Source organism: Carassius gibelio, chromosome A10 (genome assembly GCF_023724105.1).
Source record: "Carassius gibelio isolate Cgi1373 ecotype wild population from Czech Republic chromosome A10, carGib1.2-hapl.c, whole genome shotgun sequence".
NCBI lineage: Eukaryota > Metazoa > Chordata > Actinopteri > Cypriniformes > Cyprinidae > Carassius > Carassius gibelio.
Window position 1 is genome coordinate 10,023,644 of NC_068380.1, and position 25,141 is coordinate 10,048,784.

The 25,141-nt window shown below is 36.7% G+C and overlaps 1 protein-coding gene across 2 annotated transcripts; it reads left to right on the forward strand.

The window, feature by feature from the left end:
• The first annotated feature begins 4,170 nt into the window (after positions 1–4,170).
• On the forward strand, positions 4,171–24,256 carry LOC128021669 (lens fiber membrane intrinsic protein-like). Of its 2 annotated transcripts, none has more exons than XM_052608982.1 (5): positions 4,171–4,192; positions 22,577–22,768; positions 22,958–23,107; positions 23,447–23,581; positions 23,801–24,256. In XM_052608982.1, the coding sequence occupies exons 2-5, from the start codon at positions 22,594–22,596 to the stop codon at positions 23,860–23,862; spliced, it is 522 nt and encodes a 173-aa protein (XP_052464942.1). In that variant the 5' UTR covers positions 4,171–4,192; positions 22,577–22,593; the 3' UTR covers positions 23,863–24,256. The 2 variants fall into 2 exon arrangements, with proteins under 2 accessions (XP_052464942.1, XP_052464941.1); XM_052608981.1 differs by lacking the exon at positions 4,171–4,192 and adding an exon at positions 20,492–20,751.
• Positions 24,257–25,141: the final 885 nt, after the last annotated feature.

Below are 25,141 nucleotides of genomic sequence, written 5' to 3' on the forward strand. Positions count from 1 at the left end.
CAATGAAACACTTTACATCATATGAAGGATTTAAAAAAAGACCGTAAGCAATTCAGAGTTGGAATTGCTGCGAATCATTTGGCAGAAAATGAAATGTGCGGGAAAAATTGATTATTTGACAATCCTGGCTAACGGAGTACGTCAAGCCATGGCATAGATGATTATATTCATTGACATCTCTGACATAAATACACTGCCTGCAAACTTCATAACAAGCTTCAGTTGGTTAGAATGAGTGGAAAAGTTTTGTTACAAGTAAATCTTTCATTTGAGCCAGAACCAAAATTATATAATGAAAAAACATATTGATTGAGCAAACAACATGTGAATTCTGCATGGAGATTCCTAAACAATGCAAATCTCACTACTTAGATATTAAGTTGTTGCTATAATTCATTACATTTTATATATTACATTTTACAAAGGGCTTTTCTAGGCACTCAAAGCGCTTTACATAGTCAGGGGGTATCTCCTCATCCACCACCAGTGTGCAGCATCCACCTGGATGATGCGACGGCAGCCATAGTGCGCCAGAACGCCCACCACACACCAGCTTACTGGTGGAGAGGAGACAGAGTGATGAAGCCAATCAGCAGATATAGGGATTGTTAGGAGGCCATGATGGTCGGAGGCCAATGGGCGAATTCAGCCAGGATGCCGAGGTCACACCTCTACTCTTTTCGAAAGACATCCTGGGATTTTTAATGACCACAGAGAGTCAGGACCTCGGTTTTAACGTCTCATCCAAAGGACGGTGCTTGTTGACAATATAGTGTCCCCATCACTACATTGGGGCGCTAGGACCCACACAGACCACAGGGTGAGCTTCCAGTGCTGGCCTCACTAGCACCAATGATTGGGATTGATTGGGAGTTCAGGGCTGTTGTTAGATTGTTGTTTACTGTCCCTACTTAAAAAGCCTAGAGATAAAAACCCAATGTTACTTGATTTTTTTCACCCACTTTGAGTGAAAATTGTAGTCACTCTGAAGAGTAAGAACAAACTTTCCTCAACAAACTGTATATGATTTGAGGCACAAACAGTAGATTAAATGCTAAGTTTATTGCTTAGGCTTGAGGTTTGTTCAAATAACTCTAGCACTAATCAAACTTGGTTGAATTTTCGTTTCAGCCCAGCTTGTTGTGTTTCTATCACTTCAAATAAATTGGTTTCTTTCTGGCACTACAGACTGGCAGCATATATCCCTGTATAGTTGCCCTAGAATAAGCCATTGCTCGATATAACCAGACATCAGGCAGAGTCAGACAATCTACTGCAACCAAACTGAATTGTTAGAACACTCTGAGAATTTCTGTCCTCCAGATGAGTCTGTCCTGCACTCTCACCTTTTAACAAAGCAGACTATACGAGAAATGAAAGCCTTCAGAAGAGGAAGTGTATATATAAGCTAGGAGGGAACTCTATGAAAGAGCGTGTTTCAAGTAGCAAGCCATTTCAAAGTCCAGTACTGGGACACTTGAAACACAAGAGAGTCACCTTGCTGACTGTGATCCTTTAAATCACTGCTGTCTCGGCTGACCTGAGGACAGCCTGAAGTGCATTAGCCAGAGAGACTGACAGATACATTAGTCAGTGAATTCTTCTCAGATGTGCTACAGCTCCATCAAATAAGCTTCATGGCTTTATTTTGTCTGTCAGGGAAGTTGAACAGATACTGTACCCTTTGCTTTTTTCATTTTAATTTATCATCTGTTAATGACGTGAAGATTGTTTTAAAACATGCTAAACATGCTTTCTGTGGTTTAATTTCCACAGAGAGTATGTTTACAATATATTCTGCTTCATATCTAATATAACATAATGAATGGAATTAGTGGAAGAATGTGTATCAAATGATAGTTTCATTTATAATGCCAAAGCTTACTAACGAAATGAACAGTTTTGAAATTGTATTTCAGTACATTATGAAAATGAGGATCTTGCTGTCAGAAATTCAGAATTACCTGAGATCACAGACAAAAACAGAGAGAAAATGATAGAGAGAAATAAAATGGAAAGACTATATATATATATATATATATATATATATATATATATATACAGTATTGTTCAAAATAATAGCAGTACAATGTGACTAACCAGAATAATCAAGGATTTTCATATATTTTTTTATTGCTACGTGGCAAACAAGTTACCAGTAGGTTCAGTAGATTGTCAGAAAACAAACGAGACCCAGCATTCATGATATGCACGCTCTTAAGTCTGTGCAATTGGGCAATTAGTTGAATTAGTTGAAAGGGGTGTGTTCAAAAAATAGCAGTGTGGCATTCAATCACTGAGGTCATCAATTTTGTGAAGAAACAGGTGTGAATCAGGTGGCCCCTATTTAAGGATGAAGCCAACACTTGTTGAACATGCATTTGAAAGCTGAGGAAAATGGGTCGTTCAAGACATTGTTCAGAAGAACAGCGTACTTTGATTAAAAAGTTGATTAGAGAGGGGAAAACCTATAAAGAGGTGCAAAAAATGATAGGCTGTTCAGCTAAAATGATCTCCAATGCCTTAAAATGGAGAGCAAAACCAGAGAGACGTGGAAGAAAACGGAACCATCAAAATGGATAGAAGAATAACCAGAATGGCAAAGGCTCAGCCAATGATCACCTCCAGGATGATCAAAGACAGTCTGGAGTTACCTGTAAGTACTGTGACAGTTAGAAGACGTCTGTGTGAAGCTAATCTATTTTCAAGAATCCCCCGCAAAGTCCCTCTGTTAAAAAAAAGGCATGTGCAGAAGAGGTTACAATTTGCCAAAGAACACATCAACTGGCCTAAAGAGAAATGGAGGAACATTTTGTGGACTGATGAGAGTAAAATTGTTCTTTTTGGGTCCAAGGGCCACAGGCAGTTTGTGAGACGACCCCCAAACTCTGAATTCAAGCCACAGTACACAGTGAAGACAGTGAAGCATGGAGGTGAAAGCATCATGATATGGGCATGTTTCTCCTACTATGGTGTTGGGCCTATTTATCGCATACCAGGGATCATGGATCAGTTTGCATATGTTAAAATACTTCAAGAGGTCATGTTGCCCTATGCTGAAGAGGACATGCCCTTGAAATGGTTGTTTCAACAAGACAATGACCCAAAACACACTAGTAAACGGGCAAAGTCTTGGTTCCAAACCAACAAAATTAATGTTATGGAGTGGCCAGCCCAATCTCCAGACCTTAATCCAATTGAGAACTTGTGGGGTGATATCAAAAATGCTGTTTCTGAAGCAAAACCAAGAAATGTGAATGAATTGTGGAATGTTGTTAAAGAATCATGGAGTGGAATAACAGCTGAGAGGTGCCACAAGTTGGTTGACTCCATGCCACACAGATGTCAAGCAGTTTTAAAAAACTGTGGTCATACAACTAAATATTAGTTTAGTGATTCACAGGATTGCTAAATCCCAGAAAAAAAAAATGTTTGTACAAAATAGTTTTGAGTTTGTACAGTCAAAGGTAGACACTGCTATTTTTTTGAACACACCCCTTTCAACTAATTGCCCAATTGCACAGCCTTAAGAGCGTGCATATCATGAATGCTGGGTCTTGTTTGTTTTCTGACAATCTACTGAACCTACTGGTAACTTGTTTGCCACGTAGCAATAAAAAATATACTAAAAACCTTGATTATTCTGGTTAGTCACATTGTACTGCTATTATTTTGAACAAAACTGTATATATATATATATATATATATATATATATATATATATATATTTAAACTTTTCAACTTCACAGAGATCAGGGAAAAGTAGAAATATGATGTACTGACCACAATGTGTGTTTTGTGTTTTGCCATATATTATTGGCTGTAAGAGCATAAATACATCTGAATTCAATCGGACAACATTGTCCTATTCTGCATGTTATATATAAAAAAAATAATAATATTGTTGGACTTGGGGCTCTTGGTTATATTATTTATAAATGTCAGAAACAATTTTGGTTCGTGAGATGTCTCACACACACACAAATACTTGTTCACACTTTTTTTGTCTCCTGCTTTTTTACTGTTATATGCCGTATCTCTAGATATGAATGTATCTCATTGCTAGTCTATGAGCAGTTTTTGCCCTTCATTATAATTCAAAAACTGACTTTCTTAATATTTTTTTAGGAAGTGTCTGAAAACTTGGGGAGATGCTGAGAATGGGAGATTCTGCATTGGAGATGGATTGCAGGTAATTTCTGTTCCAGTTTTGTATCTGCAGTGGAATTACAGACCTCCAGGTGGAAAACATAGATGAAAGAGCGCGAGAAGCCAGAACGTTTGATGGGATTTCAGCTCTTGGGGGGCCTCAACCAGAATCTGAAAACTGATCTAAAACAACTTTCTCTCCTTTCTTTCTCTCTTAATCACAAGAGCTGATCCTTAATCATCATGCTTTCCTCGGATGCTTGAAAGTAAAGTATAGTAATACAGTCATGCATTTATTAAACTTCCCCTACCGCAGAGACTGTTCCATCACAGAGGCTCATCTCTGTATTACAAGGAGGTGTTCTGAATTTTGATTAATGTTTAATTCCTGTTAGACAAGTTGATGGGTACTGTGCTTGTGCTCTCGGGAGGCTTATATGGTATTAATCATTTTCATGGTAAATGATTCCACAAGAAAGTTTGGATGAGGCAACATATCTGACATGTATTTGCACCGAACTTTGCCATGATAATCAGCCGGGGCTGTGTAATAGAGGCCGTATATCAATGTCCACATAAATCCTGAAAGATAGAGAGAGGGTGATTCAAACTGAGATTCAGGATTCAGAATGAATGGGATGGTACAGTCATTTGCTTGAGAGAAATGGAAGGTGATTATATTTTGCTGTCAAAATGGGCTGCTTTATTAAGATATTACGAATGACCTTTTAGAGGCAAAATAGAGTTCAATATTCAAAACAAAATGAGCTTCAAGAATTCATCGTATGCTGGTGAGTGAGTCATTGCAAAAGGGCAAGTGAATTAAATCTGAGCACATACTGTAAATCTGACTTATTATAACTGGTTTTGTATGCAAACCAATATTAATATTGAAAACAGAATGCTAGCATGGCAACCCTTGACCCTTGATATATATATTATACGTAATTATTAAAATAGATGCATGGATGGACGGACGGACAGACAGATGGATGGCTAGATAGATTTAAATCAAGTCACTGGGGGGGAATAATATATTAGAATCATAAAAAAGACCTTGTGCATGGTTGCATAATGATATACAATATATTTTTTTATATTTATGGTCTTCCTATATAGTTCTGTTCCTCATCACTATTTATGTGATTTATTATACTACTATATTTTAGTGCGTGGGAGATGTTGTTCAGTAATATTTTAGACTTTATAGGTAGACGTGGCACTAGGCTGTCCCCTGGTGGTCATTTAAATGAATCACAGACACAAGTGCAGGTGAAGATGGTTGGTGCGTATATTATATTGGCAATTTGCAGCTCAGCACATCTTTGATCATCGTCCTATATGTTTAAAGAAAGTGGATTGGAAAATAGGAAAAAGAAATTACTATTCACAGTTGTATATTGATTGGATAACCTAGTCTGGTATCTCAGTTTGGATGAATGTCAGATGTTTGGATTGTATGACTCACAATCTGCTTTCTTTAGCACCTTAAAGGGATAGTTCACCCAAAAATGAAAACTGTCATCATTTACTCATCCTCAAGTTGTTCCAAACCTGCATGAGTTTCTTTCCATTTTTTATAACAAAATAATATATTTTGAAGAATAAGCAGTTGATGATAGCCATTGACTCCCAAGGGTTTTTTTTTTTTTTTTTTTTTTTTTGTGGAATGGCATGTGAAGGACATATAGATATACAGTAGATATAGTGAATAGTATTGTTTCCTCTTTATAATTTGTATAGTTTCTACTTAAAATCTTAAGAAAATTTCACTTAATTAAATATTGCTATAATCAGAAAGATTCAAAGTCATCTAAAACCAGACAGTATTCAAGTATATTAGATGTGAAATAAAAACAGTGAACTACACTGGTTTCTGTTCAACTAGGGGTTTTGTACGTTTTCTATGAGGCATTGCAGCTTTACTAATACACTCTATTCTATAGCTGTACCCCAAACTGAAGTGTGCGGACTACGAAGTGCACATTTGAAGTGTCATTGCATCGTGACATAAGCTGTCCCAATTAAGGATGGACCCTCCGAAGACCACATTCCAAGGCCGATGTCACCACGGCGCAATGAAGGCTGATGTAATTCGAAAGTCACGTCAAATGCGCCCTCCGTTTTCCAGGAAAATGAAGTGTATATCTCAAGGACAATTCGCTCCTACCATATCCCAGAATCACTTGTGTGCAGATGACAACGATGTTTATATTCAAAGAACACTGCGGGTGAGAGTTATGTGGGGAAATTCAAACTGAAATGTATGTATTGTGTTTTCATTTACTGTGTTTTTGTAGTATTGACATTCAAGATGTCTACAAATGTTTTAACCAAACTTTAGCACTTCAGTATTTTTTATGCATATCCTGCTGTGTCATATATTATAATGTTAAGATTGCAAACCTGTCTTTATATGTTTTATAAGTGTTTCCATTTTCTCTTGTTTTAGCACTATTCCGGAGAAAATGAGCCTGCTGGGGAAAGACGTAAAAATGCAAAGTAAGCAAGTTGGTAGACAGATTTTTTCTGAAATTCATTGTGCTGTTGTTGTTAACAGGCACGGTTTTATTTGCTCTGCCTTAGGATCGCAAATGTCCTGGGACAGGTGAGGGAGTGAGTGGAAGCTGGTGGAGCTGCTCAGAGAAGACATCAGACTCCAGAGAGAGACAGAGGAGAGAAAAGTGAAGTGACGTACAGCCAAGTATGGTGACCCATAATCAGAATTCGTGCTCTGCATTTAAATTTCTTCAGTCAAGAGTGATTTTTCTCTTTTTTTGTGCTGTTTTATAAATGTTAAAGGACATTTTAGACATAACCAACTGAGTCTACATGTAAACCTTGTGTGTTTTGACAGTATTAGCGCAAAATATAACTTAGTTCAATAATCAGGCGCTGTTTGACAGGCTTTAGCACACGCGTGCTTTGGTGTATGCAATGCTCAGAAAAAGCACAGGTGAGACCAGCGTGTGAATGAAACATTTTGAAAGCACATGCAAATAATGAGAGAGTAACTCTACTGCTGAGTTAACACTGCTGTGAATGCATGTGATGTTGTACAGTATATGACGGAGGCGCCAGAACTGCAGCTGATAGAATGTGTGCTGTAGCACAATACTACGATATTTCTTCAAAAGCAGATCGTGGAGACATTTTTATTGTTCAAAAATCATCATTTTTTCATTTAATTCGAGGTAGTCCAACTGTCCCAAGGCTACCCATAAAACTGTCTAGAGCAGAGTTTTGGTGTCTGGCGTTATTGAATGTTATTGGCCGGGTAGTTAAATGATTTTCTAACGGAACACAGAGCAATCACAAGGCTAAGTGGACGAGACAAGAGGTGCCACAGCTCACAGTATGTGCAACACTCCTGTCAGACCATTTAGTGATGTGTGTTTGTGTGTGGAGAGAGAGAGAGAGAGGAGGCTTGAAAGTTTTTGTTAGGGGGATATCATGCTGAGACCATCTCTCTCCAGCAGCAGGGGGCCTTTTGCTCAGAGAGCAAGCGGGAGAAAGCAACAAAGAGAAAAGGGAAGAACGAGCGAAGAGGTGGCAGAGCTATCATGCTTCTCGACGATGTTGCATTGCCAAAACTGGCTCCTCAACTAACACAAAGACTCCCCTCAGGGATGCTGGTAATAATACCCTTCAAAAAAAAATCCTCAGTAATTCCCAGATTGTACCAGTCCTGGATATTTATCACTGAGCTGGTAGTGAGAAAAGCTTCCTCATCATTCAATGGAAAATATCTAAGTATATATCAGTTTTACTCACAGTTTGGTGGAGTTACTGGATAACATTACAGCAAGAACAGGGTCATATTCTTCAATCATCTCATATAATCACAGGCCAAAAGCTAAGCAGCTCAGCTTCCTCTCTACTCATCTCATTAGATTCATTTCCAGTGTGTGTGAGTGTGTGCTGTTAAGACTATTAGACCGCACGGCTCCAGATCTACTGAAGATAAAAGCGAGAGGAACAAATCTTTAGTGATTAATTCATACTCGTTTTTCTTCCCTGAGCGTTACTCCAAAGCACCTGCTGTTTTATGTCACAATGCAGCTCTCTGTCCCTTGCAGATTTTACCCATTAATTTCAGATTAGCAGAGTGGACACGGCTGATTCAACTAGAAGCCAATGTATAATTTGGATATGGGACGCAAGGTGCTGTAGCTTCATTTAGAGGGAGATGCAGAGGGAATGGTTTAGGGGTGAGAGGTCTAAATTTCCAGGAGCCTGTATGTCTAGGACGGATACACATAAAACAAACAGTCTATCTGACCGCCTTTGGTCCATCACCTACTGAACTGATTATTATAAGCCTCATGACACTGATTTTTCAAGGTATTGGCATTTTTAATGAGACTTTTAATAAGCCCTTGTTAAGTTGATCTGACAGCCTAGAAAACATCAACACTAACTATAATGTATGCAAAAAAAAAAAAAAAAAATTGATTGAAATGAGGCTTGACCATAAAATAACACTTCATTTTATAACCACTAGAGGCCAGTGTCTTCAAACACTCACCTCAAACTTAATATTTTATAACTAGACGACATTCTACACAAATGTACAAATCCTCAACACACTATAAATAGGCTAAAGGAATTTTACAGACGTTTAGTAACTAAGAAATGGAGAAACAAAAATCATAAAACCAGCTCTTGTAGGAGTAGTGGAAGAATTTGGACACTGGTTTCTATTCTAAATGTATTTATTAATATGTGTATTATTGTAAAAAATAATATTGTTGTCCCACAATGTTCTGGAATGTTCCAGAAAGAACTAGAATATTACAGAATGTCACAGAAACCTCTAGAATGTTTTCACCCAAATTAGCAAAATATCTCCAAGTCACGAGTGCAAAACTTATCTGTACTAAACCAATGTTTTATAATTAATGATAGAAGTCTCCTAAAATTTAACTGACCTAGATATTTACGAAATTATTGATGCTAGATAGTAAGAAAATTAGCACCACACAATTATATTAAGTTGAACAAATTTTTGTTAAATTGCGTTATTCAACAGCAACAAAAAACTGTATCAACATTAAATACATACACATATATATATATATATATATATATATATGCTTCACAGGAATAAATTACAATAAATGAAAATAGAAACCTTTATTTTAAATTGCCATAATAACAAAATGTGACTACTGGCATGATAATACAGCAACAGTAGATGCTTTTTTTAAAATGACTATCATTTCTTGTCACCAGAGGGCACTCATTTTGTTAGTACTGCAGGTGTTCTAACAAAAATCATGTTTACCATGAATATGATTGATATAAGAAGTTATTTTGTCATTTTTGTTCAGAACTGCAGGTGAAAGTAATTATTTTAACTAATTATGTTTATCTGAATAAGACTTTGAAAACTCATCTATATCCTTCTGTTATCAGTCAGGTTTCTGTACTATAGCTAGCTGTTCTTGGGAGAATTATTTGAGAGTTATTTGAGTTATCGGTTTTTGGTCAGGGCACCCAGAGGACTACAAAATAAAATCCCTCACAATGCGCTCACACTTTCAAAGTGACAGCACTGATGCCAAATAGACTTATATTTACAAACAACCACTTAGCCTAAAACTAATAGAATTCATTTACATTTTTATGAGCTGTTCGATCTCGGCAACAGGCATCTGGGGAAAGCAGATGGGAAGAGAATTAAAGACTGAATAGAGGCATTATGAGCGTCCATAGAGAGTGGGCCTAGGTTTATTTCTATCCCCCTCTCACAAGGACACTAGATGTTCCTGATAGCCCTGCAGTAATGGCTGAATCGTATGGAAGAAGAGGTTCACGCAAGTCACCAGCCGAAAGAAGCTCTTAATTTAAAGGAGTAGGATCGGACACAAAGGCAGTGGAAGCTGTGCCGTTGGGGGCAGAGGTGCAGTGGAGAAGGCGATGCCCCTCTGAGTGCACTTAAGTGCTTAAAAGTGTGGGGAGGAGGAACAGGCCGCTCCTTAAAATGAAAAGACACATGAAGAGTATAGTTTGCTATCGCTCTTGTACTTTCCACAAAGAAGAATCACATGGAGGCCATTGAAGTAATCCAGGTCCAACGGGACCCATATGGTCCGGCCATTTATCCGAACAGATTGGCGCTTTCCTTAGCATCAGCCGACTGCTAATCCCCGCTTTCTTGAGTCTCACACAGAGCCTGTTAATGGGAAAGTGTCATGTGCTGGGCAGCCCGAGCCAACGGCAGGCGAAATGATGGGTAGCTCGGCCCGTCCCCAAGTTGACTGCCTCTCTCGTATTGATTCCCCTCCAATGTCTAATTCTATTAATCAGAGCAATTTCCCTGTGGGCAGTGGTTTATTTCACTCATCAAATGCCTGATGAAATCTTTAGACACCGCGAATTAGGGCCAATCACAACAAATAGCTGATAGTGTTAACCAGTCACAAGCTGCGCCGAGGCAGCGGTCCACTCTAATTTGAAAGCAAGTGAGGTGATAATGCGGTGTGTCATCCTTTTGTGGGCGCGCATTAATGCGGCTGCCTGAGATGGCAATTGACGGCAAATCGACTGCTTCCAAAGGCAGCAGAAGAAGATGAAATTGGGTTGATGCTGAAAATAAAGAACATTGACTGGCAAACTGCGGCGCAACTGCGGATTTTAATCCATTATTGTGACTGATGGGGAGGGCTTAATGCATCCCTGTCTTACATTATATTTGCATGGAACTCCACTCTAAAAACTGGAGATATACATGAGAGAGCCTCCGCGTTAGGTGGCTGACTGCGCCTAATTGATTTGCCAAGAGAAAGGGTCAAGTTTGCTGTACATTATGGAAAATCTATAAACTATTGACAAATTATATGTGCAGGAGCTCTGTGCTCAGATTCACCGACACATGAGATTTCTGTTTCTTGTATTTGCAGGCAAATATGGTGCCAGTGCAAACTGTGTGCTCAGACACACACATACACTTTAAATGCAGTAATGGTTGCTTTTCTGTCAATCCAGCCTTGTTTGTACACAAATACTGTATGTGTGCATATTTATATTTATGTTTATATTTATTTTACATAAATACAGTTACATATATACAGTATATATATATATACAGTATATATATATATATATATATATATATATATATATATATATATATATATATATATATATATATATATATATGTGTGTAATAATTATGAATGTATTTAATATTATGGAGGTCGTTTTTAAATGTATTTAATATATACATTTATTTATTATTACACATATTATTTATAAAGTTATTATGTAAATACCTTTTCATTATGTATGTTCCTTTTTAAATATCTAAAATATATATTTAATGTTACATATGCATGTGTGTAAGCCTTTAAATATTTAAATAATAAATATCTTATTATTTATTATCACATATATATTTAATTAAATGTTTTTCATATTTTTTTATATTTAACAACATATTATATATATATATATATATATATATATATATATATATATATATATATATATATAGGCACATACATACGCTTATTCTGTTAAATATTTAAGTGTTTAAATGTTTTAATTACACACACACACACACACATATATATAGTGGAAGAATTTGGACACTGGTTTCTATTCTAAATGTATTTATTAATATGTGTATTATTGTAAAAAATAATATTGTTGTCCCACAATGTTCTGGAATGTTCCAGAAAGAACTAGAATATTACAGAATGTCACAGAAACCTCTAGAATGTTTTCACCCAAATTAGCAAAATATCTCCAAGTCACGAGTGCAAAACTTATCTGTACTAAACCAATGTTTTATAATTAATGATAGAAGTCTCCTAAAATTTAACTGACCTAGATATTTACGAAATTATTGATGCTAGATAGTAAGAAAATTAGCACCACACAATTATATTAAGTTGAACAAATTTTTGTTAAATTGCGTTATTCAACAGCAACAAAAAACTGTATCAACAGTTTCCACAAAATTGAATTTGTTTAAATGTTTTAATTACACACACACACACACACACACATATATATATATATATATATATATATATATATATATATATATATATATATATATATATATATATATATATATATATATATATAATTGTAATAATATCTAATATAATATAAAATTGTTTGTCTTCATATTTTTATGCAGATGGTATAAAGTATAGAAATCTGACCACGGATGGTTTTATGTACTGTTTATGCTTCACAGAATTAAAAAAATAATAATAATAATGAAATGAGGCAATAAAACTATAAGTAGTTTGCTGTTTAAAAAGGTCATTTAAGGTCATCTCAAGGTCAAAGTATCATTTCAATTAAATAAATAAATAAGCCCATTGCTTTTTTCTCTGCTGCCTCTATATGTACCATAACTACAAAATCAATACAAAATATCAGAATACTTGTACGGAGCAATTTTATGAGCACAAACCCTCATATGCTTCAAACAGGGGCATGGCATGGGCATCATTGTTCTTTTGAATCTCACAAATCTCACAGTTTCGTTACTCCATTGAACTCTATCTGTCTTATGATTGCTAGGACTTAGATATCGTATTTCCATTCCAAGATTCTCCTATGCACAGGCCAGTTCCTTATTTGCCTACAATGAGCGATGTAATAGGCAATTGCTGATATAACCCACCTCCCAACCAAACAACATGGGCAACCAAAAGCAATCTGACTGCATATCATTGTCTGCCTATATTGAGTGTTTCCAGACACTCAGATACCTGGTGATGATGGGCAGGCGTCAGAAATGATTAAGTATAGAATTAGAGAGATATGCAGAGGTCCTGGCCTTATTTGAACATACATACTTTTGCATTGATGTGAGAGGGAGGGGCTGATGGCGGTGCTTTGGTATGCCACCATCTTGCCGCTCCACACAGTTAGCAGAGAACAGCTGTTCATTTGAAGCTGCCTGCACCTTTTCTTGACCCCATTTTGTTCTGCGCCGCAGCTGAGACAGAGGAGGAATTAGTTGTATTACTGTCGCCCCGTCGCTGTGTGTGTTTCTGTGATTCCACTTGTATTCTCTCCATTACGGTGGCCCCTCTGTCTGATTAGGCACAACACACTCACTAACATGCCAAATCACTAGTGCGTAGCACAGCCCAGAGCCCGGCTCTGGACATATACACTCACACGTCCGCTCACACGCGCTCGAATACACACTTCCAAACCCTACCACCTGTCAGAATCACATCCGGAATGAAAAATAGGCTATTGATGTCCATTTATCTTTAATTTGGGAGCCTTTTTCAGTTCATACAATCCAGAATTTGCAAAAAAAGAAATGAAAAGAAATATCATGCTTAGATTAGAGATGGAGTTTTTCTCGTAAGGCAAGATCAAGACAAGAAATGCTCATATGTTTGGCCTCATTCTGTTGTGTATTTTTCGAATGTATTTTCAATTATAAGAAATTACAAGACGTTCCCATAAAAAAAAGAAAAGAAAAGGGCGACTTTCATCATAATGCATGAATAAAAATCTATTGCCACACTTTCTTCCATTGACTTGAAATTCAAAAGAGGGAAAATTCTAGCAAAATCACCTGCATTTCTTTTACAATATTCATTTAAACAAAGCTTTGGCTAAGTCATATTGATTGTGTTCTGATTTAAAAGTACCTGAGGCAGGGTGTCTCTAATCCGAAGGCTCTTTTAAAAATCACCTGGTCAGACAAATGGGACCTTTTAAAGGAGTATAATGTGTTCTTAAATTATTTTATTGATGGGAAGTGGGATGGCCTCCGCAGGTACCCATACAAATGTTTGGAGCACGCTGTGAAAGGGTCAATTTGTGCTCCATTTTCCATTTCTTCATTATCTGCCTTTAAAGCCGTGCTGAGTAGCTCAATAGGGCTGCAAGAAACTTCCACCCTCGTGCATTTACCACTGCCAGCGTTGGCCTCCCTGTCGATTTTTAAATGCTTTAATCGCCAAATCATAATTTGTAGTAAATTGTGGTTGATGAAAATAACACTTTATAAGGTTTAGATATGCGAAAGTGAAATATATGCATATTATATATTCTACAAAGAAACATAGCTAAGGACTTATTGAAAACACTGGATGTTTTGCAATTAAAAAATAGCTTAACTGTAGCTCGACTTACTTAAAAGCTACTTTTGCTGTTGCTATATATATATATATATATGTATATATTACTAAGGATTAATGACCGAGGATTCTTTGTCTTTTCTGTCAATTTGCAATCAAGCCAAATAATAGGGTTACTTTTGTTCCCCTGTGGGTTTATTAGCAGTGGTGCCTGTATGACCCTGGCGTGAATGGGCTGAATAGCATCTCCAAATGACAGGTTAAAATGCACTTCCACTTACATTTAAACTTCCATGTAGGCACTTCAATTTAATAATGCAGTCATCATTTGTAAATGACTCCTCTTTCAGAGTCCATTAAGAAGATTTTTGTCCTCTATTGAACTGAGAGTCAATAGGTGTGTAATAAGGAAGTGCAGCCCATGTGACTCAGAGGATTGTGGGGGTGTGGGGGCTGATGAGAGATTGCTCTATGGACAGGCTAATTAACGTCTGCTTGCCCAGACTCGTGGTAAAGTGGCACATTTGTGCTGTAGCAGAAAGAGACTTGGGTTGTAGATTAGTGGAAAAATGGGCTCTTAATTAGCTGCTAACAGTAGGTGACGCTTACAAATGGAGAATAAGTTAGTCATCAACTGTGTTAGGCAATTCGTAAGTGAATTTATTTTTTATTTTTGTTTGTTATTATTTTAATTCTCTCATATGGAATGGTGGAAAGCTGGAGAGCATGGAGGACACACATTTACAAACTGTAAATGCACCTTTAGTTGCTTTTCTTTTTACTTTATACAAATAAACGGTTGGTGTAGACATATAAGAATGACGAGTCAAGTCACAACCTTTATTTATATAGCACTTTATGCAATACAGATGGTGTCAAAGGAATCAGATTATCAGTTTTAATAGATTTTTCTCCTTATAAAAAGATGCATTACTCTGTGTTTTATAAGAGATCTTGTTTTGTCTTGTTGCTTTCTAGTGGATTAAATTAAAATGACAAGAAGCTCAAATGATTTTCTGATTTGACAAAATCCCTCTACTGTGGTAATATGTCACCCATAATAGCAAAACAATAAAATTACAGGATTTATCTGGAGCTTCAACCTTCATTTCAGAGCCTGCATCCTCTGGAGGTTCCATTTGTCAGCCACATACGTTATCGAAGTGGTCTCATTTAAGAAAAGTAACCATTAGATTGAAGAGTAAGAAAGAAATTACAGTGTTTTGCACCAAACAAGGAATATGAGTCAATTTTATACCATTGCTTTTCCTAAATGAGACCACCTCAGTGATGTATGCAGCCTACAAACATGACCTCCGGGGGACACAGCCTCCAAAATTAGACACAGCTATATGACTAACAACAAACTGGTAAAAGGCCTGCTTGAGCAGTGATATCTATTCATCTGCCTCGGGTCTAAATAGGAAGCTGCTAAGCAAGCCTTCATGTCCCATGGCACTTTTCCATTGCCCTTGTGTGATTTTGCCAGTGTGTCAGACAGGCTAAATGTGGAGGTCTAAGGTGTTGAGCACAACATGGTCATATACAGACAGAGAAAAAGAGGGTCCCCCTGGCTCAAGCTTTTCACCGGAATGTATCTGCTGACCCGTGAACACCCCTCCTTTCTGACCTAGACAAAAGTGGGAGTGGAGGACAAATGAGATCACAGCGCTCTGAATTAACTCAGAGAGTGCTCACTTTGGGTAGGGTTTGCTGGGCCACAGGCGGTAATGCTTCAGTATATTTTTGTAGGCCAACCTAGAAGCTAGCATCACCCAGTGAAAAATACATCATTTTATTTCGATGAGTGAAAGTGACATGACATACAGCTAAGTATGGTGTCCCATACTCATAATTCATGCTCTGCATATAACCCATCCAAAGTGCACACACACAGCAGTGAACACACACCCAGAGCAGTGGGCGGCCATTTATGATGTGTCGACCGGGGAGCAGTTGGGGGTTCAGTGCCTTGCTCAAGGGCACCTAAGTCGTGGTATTGCCGGCCCAAGATTCAAACCCACAACCCTAGGGTTAGGAGTCTAACTCTCTAACCACTAGACCATGACTTCCCATGAAGCATATTACTGAGGTATTTTATGATGAAAAATAAAATGTTAAGATATCTTGACCTTATGTTAATCATAGACCTCATTTCAGCCATTTGACCAAGAACCCACTGACTTCAGTACGACAAACTGAAAGTGCTAAATGCTAACTTGGTTCTGCGTTTTGACCTACAAAAATGCCATTCCGCAGCACTGTTTACTCACAGAGCCAGCTGGAGCGTGATTGTTTCTGTAGAAGGTTGTTGTAGTTTACAACAGTAACCTGTTGCAGTTTGGACATGGTTTTTGCTTCACATTATGCCCAAATTTATGGAAGTGTAGAATTGTGTATTTCTCACCAAGAGCCAATCCATTCAGAAAAAATAAAAATCAATGCACTTAAAAAAAAAAAAAGGTTATTGATATGCCATGATTCTATCCATAAATGTTTGAATGCTTTATTAGTTGTAACGTTTTTATGAGAACCTGTGCCATGCATTATTCCTTTTCTCAGCAAGGGAGTACTTTTAAAGCAATGACTCTGCGTGGCATTGGGCGTTAGCTGAAAGAAAGGTCACTGGTCTTTGCATGGTTCCAGCTGAAAGGGCTTCCAGTGTGATTCTGTAAGAGCTGAGTCACCTCTGAACCTCCGTGGATTATGCGGCGCTCTACACCGGCAGATGAGACCCAAGACCCTTTTTCTTTTTGCATACTTAGGGGGATCAAATGACCAGTGAGAACTCAATTAGCAACATGTCTCCCTCAATGGGAGTCGATGTCAGGCGCTCATCCTTGTGATGCAAAGTGAGGCGCTGAATGAGGTCGAGCTTTGATTTGCTTATTTGGGATCGACTTGTACAATTACAGGGTGATGGAGTCTTTTGACCGGGAGCAGGGACGTGGCTTGGGTTTGTTGACTGTACTCTGTGTCTGGGTTAACTGAAGCTGAATGGACATAGGAGGCTGGTTAAGCACTGCTTATTGAGTCGCTTGTAGGACCCCATGAGACCTCAGAAACAACAATGGCAGAATTAATGGGTAAAGTGCAATGAGAATGTCAACGCGACGGGGAGCGTGCTCAGAGCAGAGCCGGCTCTTAAGGTGATTGTGTTGCCAAACGCCCGCGTTGGATCTTTTGCATTTGTTTGTGCGTTTGAATGTTTGAAAGCATCTGTTTTGTTGTTTTGTCGGTGTGAAGTCAAATGCCCTTTATTTGATTTGTCTCTAAACAGTTGCACAGGAAGCAGTCGAAGATATATTGTCGTTTATAGGTATATGCATATATCAATCCTACTCATACGTTTCTAAGGCCGCTAAATGATCAAAATGATCAAAACTTTGATGAAAGAAAACCTGTTGTACACAATTTACTACATGCCTTTGATAATTTTCACATTTTTAGCAAGTAAAAGGCCTTGTAATATATTTCTAAAAATGATGCCTGCAGGTTTGTGATAGAGTATCATTATTATAACAATAATACTAAGCTTTTAAATATTACCTTATTGGGAGACAACAGATTGACACAGATGTGTGTGTGTGTGTGTGTGTATAAATTTTTTGAAAGGTGTCGACCTAATTGGTTCATCAGGAGTACATGAACTCCTGAGATGTCCATTACGAGATGATTTCATAACACTTTGCCTCTCTACAGAGCTAAAAAAAACTTGTCAGACTCCGGAGAACTTCTGAGGAGATCCATCCATCAGTCTTAGTTAGGTCTAATGATGTGTCCATTTTGACATTGAGAGAGATAGCCTCGCCCTGATATAATTTGTCTCAGTAAATGACAAAACAGAGCAGGGAATAATATGTGAAGTCAAGTTTAGTGAGAGAGAAAATGGAAAAAAATTAGGGTTGTGAGGCACCTTAATGGATATCCTTGCAGCTGGATGAAAATGGGCTCGAGTAATGTGTCCTTAATGTGAGCCAGCCGGGTTTTTCGGAGTGTATCAAGAGAAAGGTGCCCTGTCATTTCAGCTAGCAATCACTTAATGGGGACGGTAAATCTCAACAAAATGGACATGCACTGTGCTATTTCTGGCTTCAGGAGATGGAGTGAGTGATTGGCTCTGGTGAAAAGAAAAAAAAATCAAAACAACGGAGGGGAAAAGTAACTTGAAAAAAAACAAAGAGGAGGACACAGAGCAAAAAAAAAAAAAAAAGTAAAGAAAGAAAAGGCAGGGCCATCCTCCTAGGGTCTGCGTGCTGTTTGTGTTTTGCAAAAGTGCAGTGACAGTGACAGGAATTTCAATTATCTAATTACGGCAAAATGAAAAGACATAAATGTTGTGATTTCTGCTCTTTCATAGATCAATCTAATGTGCGCTCGCATTGAAAGTCGAGCGAAATGGAAGAGGCGAAGTGAGGCAGCGTCTCTTCAAATCATGCAATTAAAATGACAAATTAGTTTCTTGATATATTCATCTAAGTGGTTAAGTGGAAGGGTTTTATTCCATACTCAGTGCTGTGGAGCAGGGATGGGAGGGAGAATCGTCTGCATGCTCTTTTGATTAAGGCAGCCGCTTAAATGCCGGGAAAATGTTGAAAGCACTTGCCATACAAATTAGCCAACCGAAGGCTGCGAAATGAAATTCTAAAGAGTTGATTTAGGCATTTAGGGGGATGCGCCTGGCAGCTTAAAGGATTCAAAGACTTTCTCAGGCAGTGTGCATTATGTTGGAGGGGTCAGGGCTGAACACTGGTTTCGGGTTTGTGTTTTTTACCATTATGAAAGGGCAAGCTACTGAAAGAGAGATGCTGGAAACACAAATTATTTCAATATCCTTTTGACCTAACCGAAGCAGTTCTATCTATCTATCTATCTATCTATCTATCTATCTATCTATCTATCTATCTATCTATCTTTCTATCTTTCTATCTATCTATATATCTATATATCTATATATCTATATATCTATATATCTATCTATCTATCTATCTATCTATCTATCTATCTATCTATCTATTTATCTATCTATCTATATATACAGTCCATCAGTTCTTTAACTGTCTGTCGGTGCATTTGTCTGTCTTTTATGCTATACTTATATGCAGTCTATGTCTATATATGCTGTTTTCTACAATAAAGACAGAACTGAAAATAAATCCACACAATCTGATAGAACTAGGCTAGCATTAGTGGCATTGCATTTTTTTTTTCATTTGTCATGCAACTGCATATAACTGTCCCTCAAAGGTAGTGAGAATCCTTTGAAGGTCTGTTAGGATTATTCTTTATTTCCGTGCATCCGCAGAGTAGCTAGACATTTGTTATCATTAATGTTTGCTTTAATACAAGTGTCATAACAAATTCATGTTCTGAAAAGCCAGCTGCATTTGAGAAAGAAATGCTTCACTCTCACTGAGACGTATTGTCCACTTTGAGAGCCCCGAATGATATCAAATGCCCCTCTGCTGCCTCAGTTGAAACGGAACAAAATAGGCGGTGGTCTATAAAAATGAAGTTAGATGTAAGTACGGCACTCACATCTTTGAAAAAAACCCTTTCCTGTTGCATTTTGTAGTCGCCAATTGGTCCGAGCAACTTGCTCTAATGCAGGTAATGGATCCACTGTGGTCCTTTCATCTTCGGGACCATGTGCGGGAGATGGGAGAGGAGCCCTTCTGGAGGAGAAAACAACTCTAACACACGTAAGGGCGAGGGAAAGCAAAGCTAAGCTAGTTCTCAATAGGGCGGTTGTAAGTTTGACTCAAATGTTGAGGAAATCGGAGGTGTTTTAGCATACATATTGCGTAAATCTGCGAAAGGCCCATACAGCAAATGGCTGGATGAATAATGGTTTGGTTATTGGTATCGGTTATTTATTTAATTTATAATACCTGATTATTTTGAAGCGAACATGTACATGTATTCATTTAACAGTTGGTTTTATATCAGCTGATGGAACAAGCATGTTCATTACATTTTCTATTTGTCTTGTGTGATCACTTTATTTAGATAGAATAACTCCTCAAATTTGCCCTGTGGATGTTTTAAAAAGTTTTGAATGGAAATCATGTGGGATCTTCTAGTAGTACCTGGAATTGGTAGGTTGCAAATGTATATGAAACAGATTTCATATGTCTAGATATTAGCAGAGCATGAAAACACACAATAAGATTCAAATTTGGTTTTGAAAATTGAATTGTTCCATGCTAGGCCCAACGGCAATCCAGATTTTCCGCTCTGCCTCTTCCTAACTAAAGGGCGGCCTGCGGCGTCCTCTCAATGGAAAGCCTCCAGTCATCAGGATTTGTAGATAGTTCTGTTTCTTCAGCAGATTCCTAATTCACAAAACTAGCTCTAGCTGATTGGCTTTGTTTTCGGCTGTTCTATTGTTTCAGCGCTTCGCTTAGCCTTTCCCCCGTTCTCTCTATTCACCCGCTAAACGCTAGTGCTAAGAGCTGCTGGAAAGCTGCCTGTACAGCCATTATAGGGCCCTGGCGTATTTATTTAGACTTCATTTAGGGGTTTGATAAAGGTAAGTGTTGCTACTTTTAATAGCTAGCTTATCAGATTGTTTGTTGGAACAGTGGATCTTTGATGATTGATTTCTTTGTGTTTGGCTCTCGTTTGTTTTCTGCTTTTCTTCAGTATTTATTTGGAAAACCCTCCAAGAATACAATGATTACATGAACATCTGTCAGGTTTAACTCAATAATGTAGTGTTAACTCTAAGATAACTGCTTGGAAAACTGTTAGAAATATTTTCATAGAACAAAATATTATAATATGAGAATTAAAAAAAAATAAAAAATGTTAGTTGATGAAAATTAAAAATTGAGTTGGAAATATTTTTTAAATACACTAAATTACCAGTAAATTTTCCGTCAAGTTTTCTGGTATTTCCTTCAATCTTAAAACACAATACTGCAATGAAATGCATAATTCAATAACACTTATTTAAAAAAATAATAATAACAATAATCAATATATAAAATTATTTCATATCACATTGGGGCATATTTTTATGTACTATTCTATTAAATTGTACTGTATATTTATATAAAATATATATACATCTTTATTTATATATTTTTTTCAAATATTTTAATCATTTAAAAATTATATTATTAATAAATTATTATAAAAGACTGTCAGAACCTTTTTACATGAACACATTTCTACACTCATTTAGAAAATCACATTATTTTATGTAATAATTTTTCAATTATTTTATACTAATGATGAAGTTTAACTTCAATTATAAATAATAATAATAATAATAATAATGCATTTTATTTCATGGCGCCCAAGGTCACCTTACAAGCAATATACAGGTCACTGCATAAGACAAAACACACAACAAACAAACAGCAACAAACAAACAGCATATACCTATAAAGTGCATTTAAGTCTCAATAAAACATGTTAGAAAAAAGTATGTATAAAAAGATATGTCTTAAGACGCGTTTTAAAAGTCAACAAGCACTCGCTATTGCGAACATCGAGGGGAAGAGAGTTCCAAAGGAGGGGGACAACATAACTAAAAGATCTGGCACCCATAGTAGTAAGTCAAATCCGAGGTACTACAAGAGAAATTGAAGATGAAGATCTAAGTGCATGTGAAGGAGTGTAAACCTGGAGAAGTTGAGTAAGGTATTGTGGTGCAAGATTATGAAGTGCCTTATAAGTGAGTAGCAAGATTTTGATATCAACTCTATATTTTACTGGAAACCAGTGCAATTGCTGGAGAACCGGAGAAATGTGATCATATAAATAAATTAATAAATATTTATCTTTAGTCTTTCTGAACATATTCTAAGAGTATGAGTCAACTTTTTTTTTTTTTTTACAATTAGAAGTTGAACTATATGGCGCCCTCTACTGAATGGTTATCAAAAACAGTTTTTACCTCTTTCTGTGTATGTCCACATCCATACATTCATAAATGTACAATTCTTGTCAATATTTGAATGGCGATGAGTCAAACACACCCCAGCAAACAGAATTTAAAGCACATCAATTCAAAAACTTGATATACTGCACCAATGCTTTTTTCTAAATAAGCATTGTCCTATTTACCATAATTGCAAACTATTCCGGCCAGTTCATCTGATAGCTCTGTTAGCCTTAGAGTGATAGAGAGTAGCCTCCTGATTCTGACCCCTCAGCTCACTCAGAGGAAGTAATGTGTTCATTACAATGCAATTACAGACACTTACATGTCTCAATAGTGCAGGAGTCTACACTGGTCTCTCGAAGCTAATGCAACCCTGACCTTTATGTGTGTGTGCATCAATTCATGTACCCATATGTCTGATTTGTATTTGCGCCCATAAATGTCTGTGTGCTTTTGTTTTTAGTCTGTCTGAGGTGCAGAATGTACAGCTTCATGGGAGGAGGGCTGTTTTGTGCAGGAGTGGGCAATATACTCCTGATTGTTTCCACAGCAACAGATTACTGGATGCAGTACCGTCATTCGAACAACTACATGCATCAAGGGCTGTGGAGATACTGCATGCCCGGAAAATGCTTCACACACACCGACAGCATTGGTGAGATTTATAGTCAGAGTGATAAGAAATGTAAAGAAGAAATTTGTGTGTGTGTGTGTGTTTTAAAGTTGATGTTGTTCCCTAGATCTTTATATTTTATTTCACTTATGTATGTGGAAATGAGCTGGTGATAACATGACCTTTGACCTTCTGACATGTGTGTGTGTGTGTGTGTGTGTATGTACACAGCATACTGGGATGCTACACGAGCGTTCATGATCTTGTCTCTGTTGGCCTGCTTCTTTGGCATCATCATCGGTATTATGGCCTTCATCCACTACTCATCCTTTGACAGGTTTAATAAAACCTTTGCTGCAGGCATTCTGTTCTTCATTTCATGTGAGTTGCCTTTCTTTTTGCTTAAATATAAACTTGAAATATTAGATAATTTGTCATATTAATGCTTTTTAAAATATGATATTTTACAAAGTGTTTACAACTAGTTGTTGCATGTAATCATAGAGAAATAAAAATGTTGTTGTATTGTTTTCTTTTGTTATTATTAACCTGCAATTCATGGAACATGGAAATTGTAATAGTGTTAAAAATTATTAAAAATATGAAATTATATTTAATACTTATATTAAAGGTTCATATTTAATAATACAATCGAAATAAACATATTTTTTATTATTTTTTTAAACAAAAATCCTGCTTTTTTCCCTTTTTCTCTGTAAGGCTTTTTTGTGTTTCTGGCCATGGCTGTGTACACTGGAGTTACAATAAATTACTATGGTAAACGCTATGGTAACTGGAGGTTCTCCTGGTCTTACATCATTGGCTGGGTGTCTGTTGTGCTCACTTTCTTTTCAGGTAATGACAGTTTTGCAGTCTGAAAACTGCACCTAAATGATCTACTTTATTCTTTTGCATTTTTTACATTAGTTTTAAATGGTGTGTACTAAGGCATGATCAACTGACATAGGTATTTTTTACTTTAAAAGTTATTAAAAAAAAAGCTAAACCCACCCTGTTTTTGACTTCATCTATTAATTTGATTTTTTATTTATTTTTTATTTTTTTTCAATGTAGGAATTTTCTACATGTGTGCATACCGGATGCATGAATGCCCCAGAAGCTCAAATCCTCACTAGAAAACTGGGCTTTATTATCATCAATATTGGAAGCCACTTCAGTATCAAACATCTCATGAAAATAAGAACCAAGTACATATTAAATGAAGAATCATAGATAGAATAGCAATGTGTGAACACTTACAATCTTGCTGTCTATATTATGAAAAACTGTACAAAACAACTGGTGGAGAATCTGATTATAAGATGAAAAAACATTCAAAATAATGATTATTTCTCTTTGTTTTGCCTTCATAAATTTTTTTTCTGTCCTTCATTCATTCTTTCTATCTTTCTAAAAAAAATAAAGTGGTTCTACAATAAAAAAAAATAATAATAAATGGATGCTATCAGACATATAGAATGTGTGTATTAAACTATATTTTTAAGATATGTAATGGCATGGAATTACACAATAAACTGGTCTGCTCTCAGTGTGAGGAGCGCGAGCTAATGCCAAGCCTCTTACAGAAACGCACCACTTAGGTGTGACGCAGTGGCGTGCTGTCTCCCAATTTCACTTGATTAAATGGCTATTAAAAGCTGCTTAACTGCCTCTGGGTGTGGATTCTATCGACTTCTCAAGTAAAGGCGATTCCATCACCATTAGTAGCCTTCATTTACTTTAGCGTTTTGCCATAAAAAGCAACTTGTTACCATGATTCGTTAGCAGGTGCTAATAATTACAGTGCTGCAAAATCACATCAAATACTTGAATAAACAAACGTCATGTAACAGGTAGGCCTGTTTTGTTCAATTCAGGAAAATCTTTAGCAAATTTTCGTATAATATGCACGAAATCGTTTTTTTAATCGATATTTGTGTCTCAATAAAACATACATGAACATCGCTGAGAGATTTACTTTAGAGTCTACATTTTTTAGAAGTGATCGCGTATAATTTATTGAATATAAACCCCACTCAAATAGTGTTAGATTTATTTTTATAAGTAGCCTAGGCAACATCATGATGTAGAGTAGCCTAGACTATAAAATACTTCACAAATAACTAAGCTAATAAATCTGAAAAGATAATTGCATGCGTTGAGTGACAAAGATACTTATTAAATGACTAGAAACTCATTAAAACTGAGCAACTCTGTTTTGTAATTTAGACGGTCTTCAGTTTTCTTGGAATACACCAACACTACTAATGAGGCCATGTCTTATATTTTCAAGATTACTGTATTTTCGTGACCAATTGACTTGACTTGAGTAATTAATTTGTTCTAGCCCATCTGATCAAATGGAAATCCTGCGGTCGAGGATTACTACTTCCGCTCTAACATCCAACCTAATTA

Excerpts from the sequence above, each read along its gene's own strand:
- LOC128021669 (XM_052608982.1), top strand. The coding sequence starts at position 22,594 with ATGTACAGCTTCATGGGAGGAGGGCTGTTTTGTGCAGGAGTGGGCAAT. Across the intron at positions 23,108-23,446 it reads CATTCTGTTCTTCATTTCAT|GCTTTTTTGTGTTTCTGGCC; the intron begins GTGAGTTGCCTT and ends TTTCTCTGTAAG. Across the intron at positions 23,582-23,800 it reads TGTGCTCACTTTCTTTTCAG|GAATTTTCTACATGTGTGCA; the intron begins GTAATGACAGTT and ends TTTTCAATGTAG.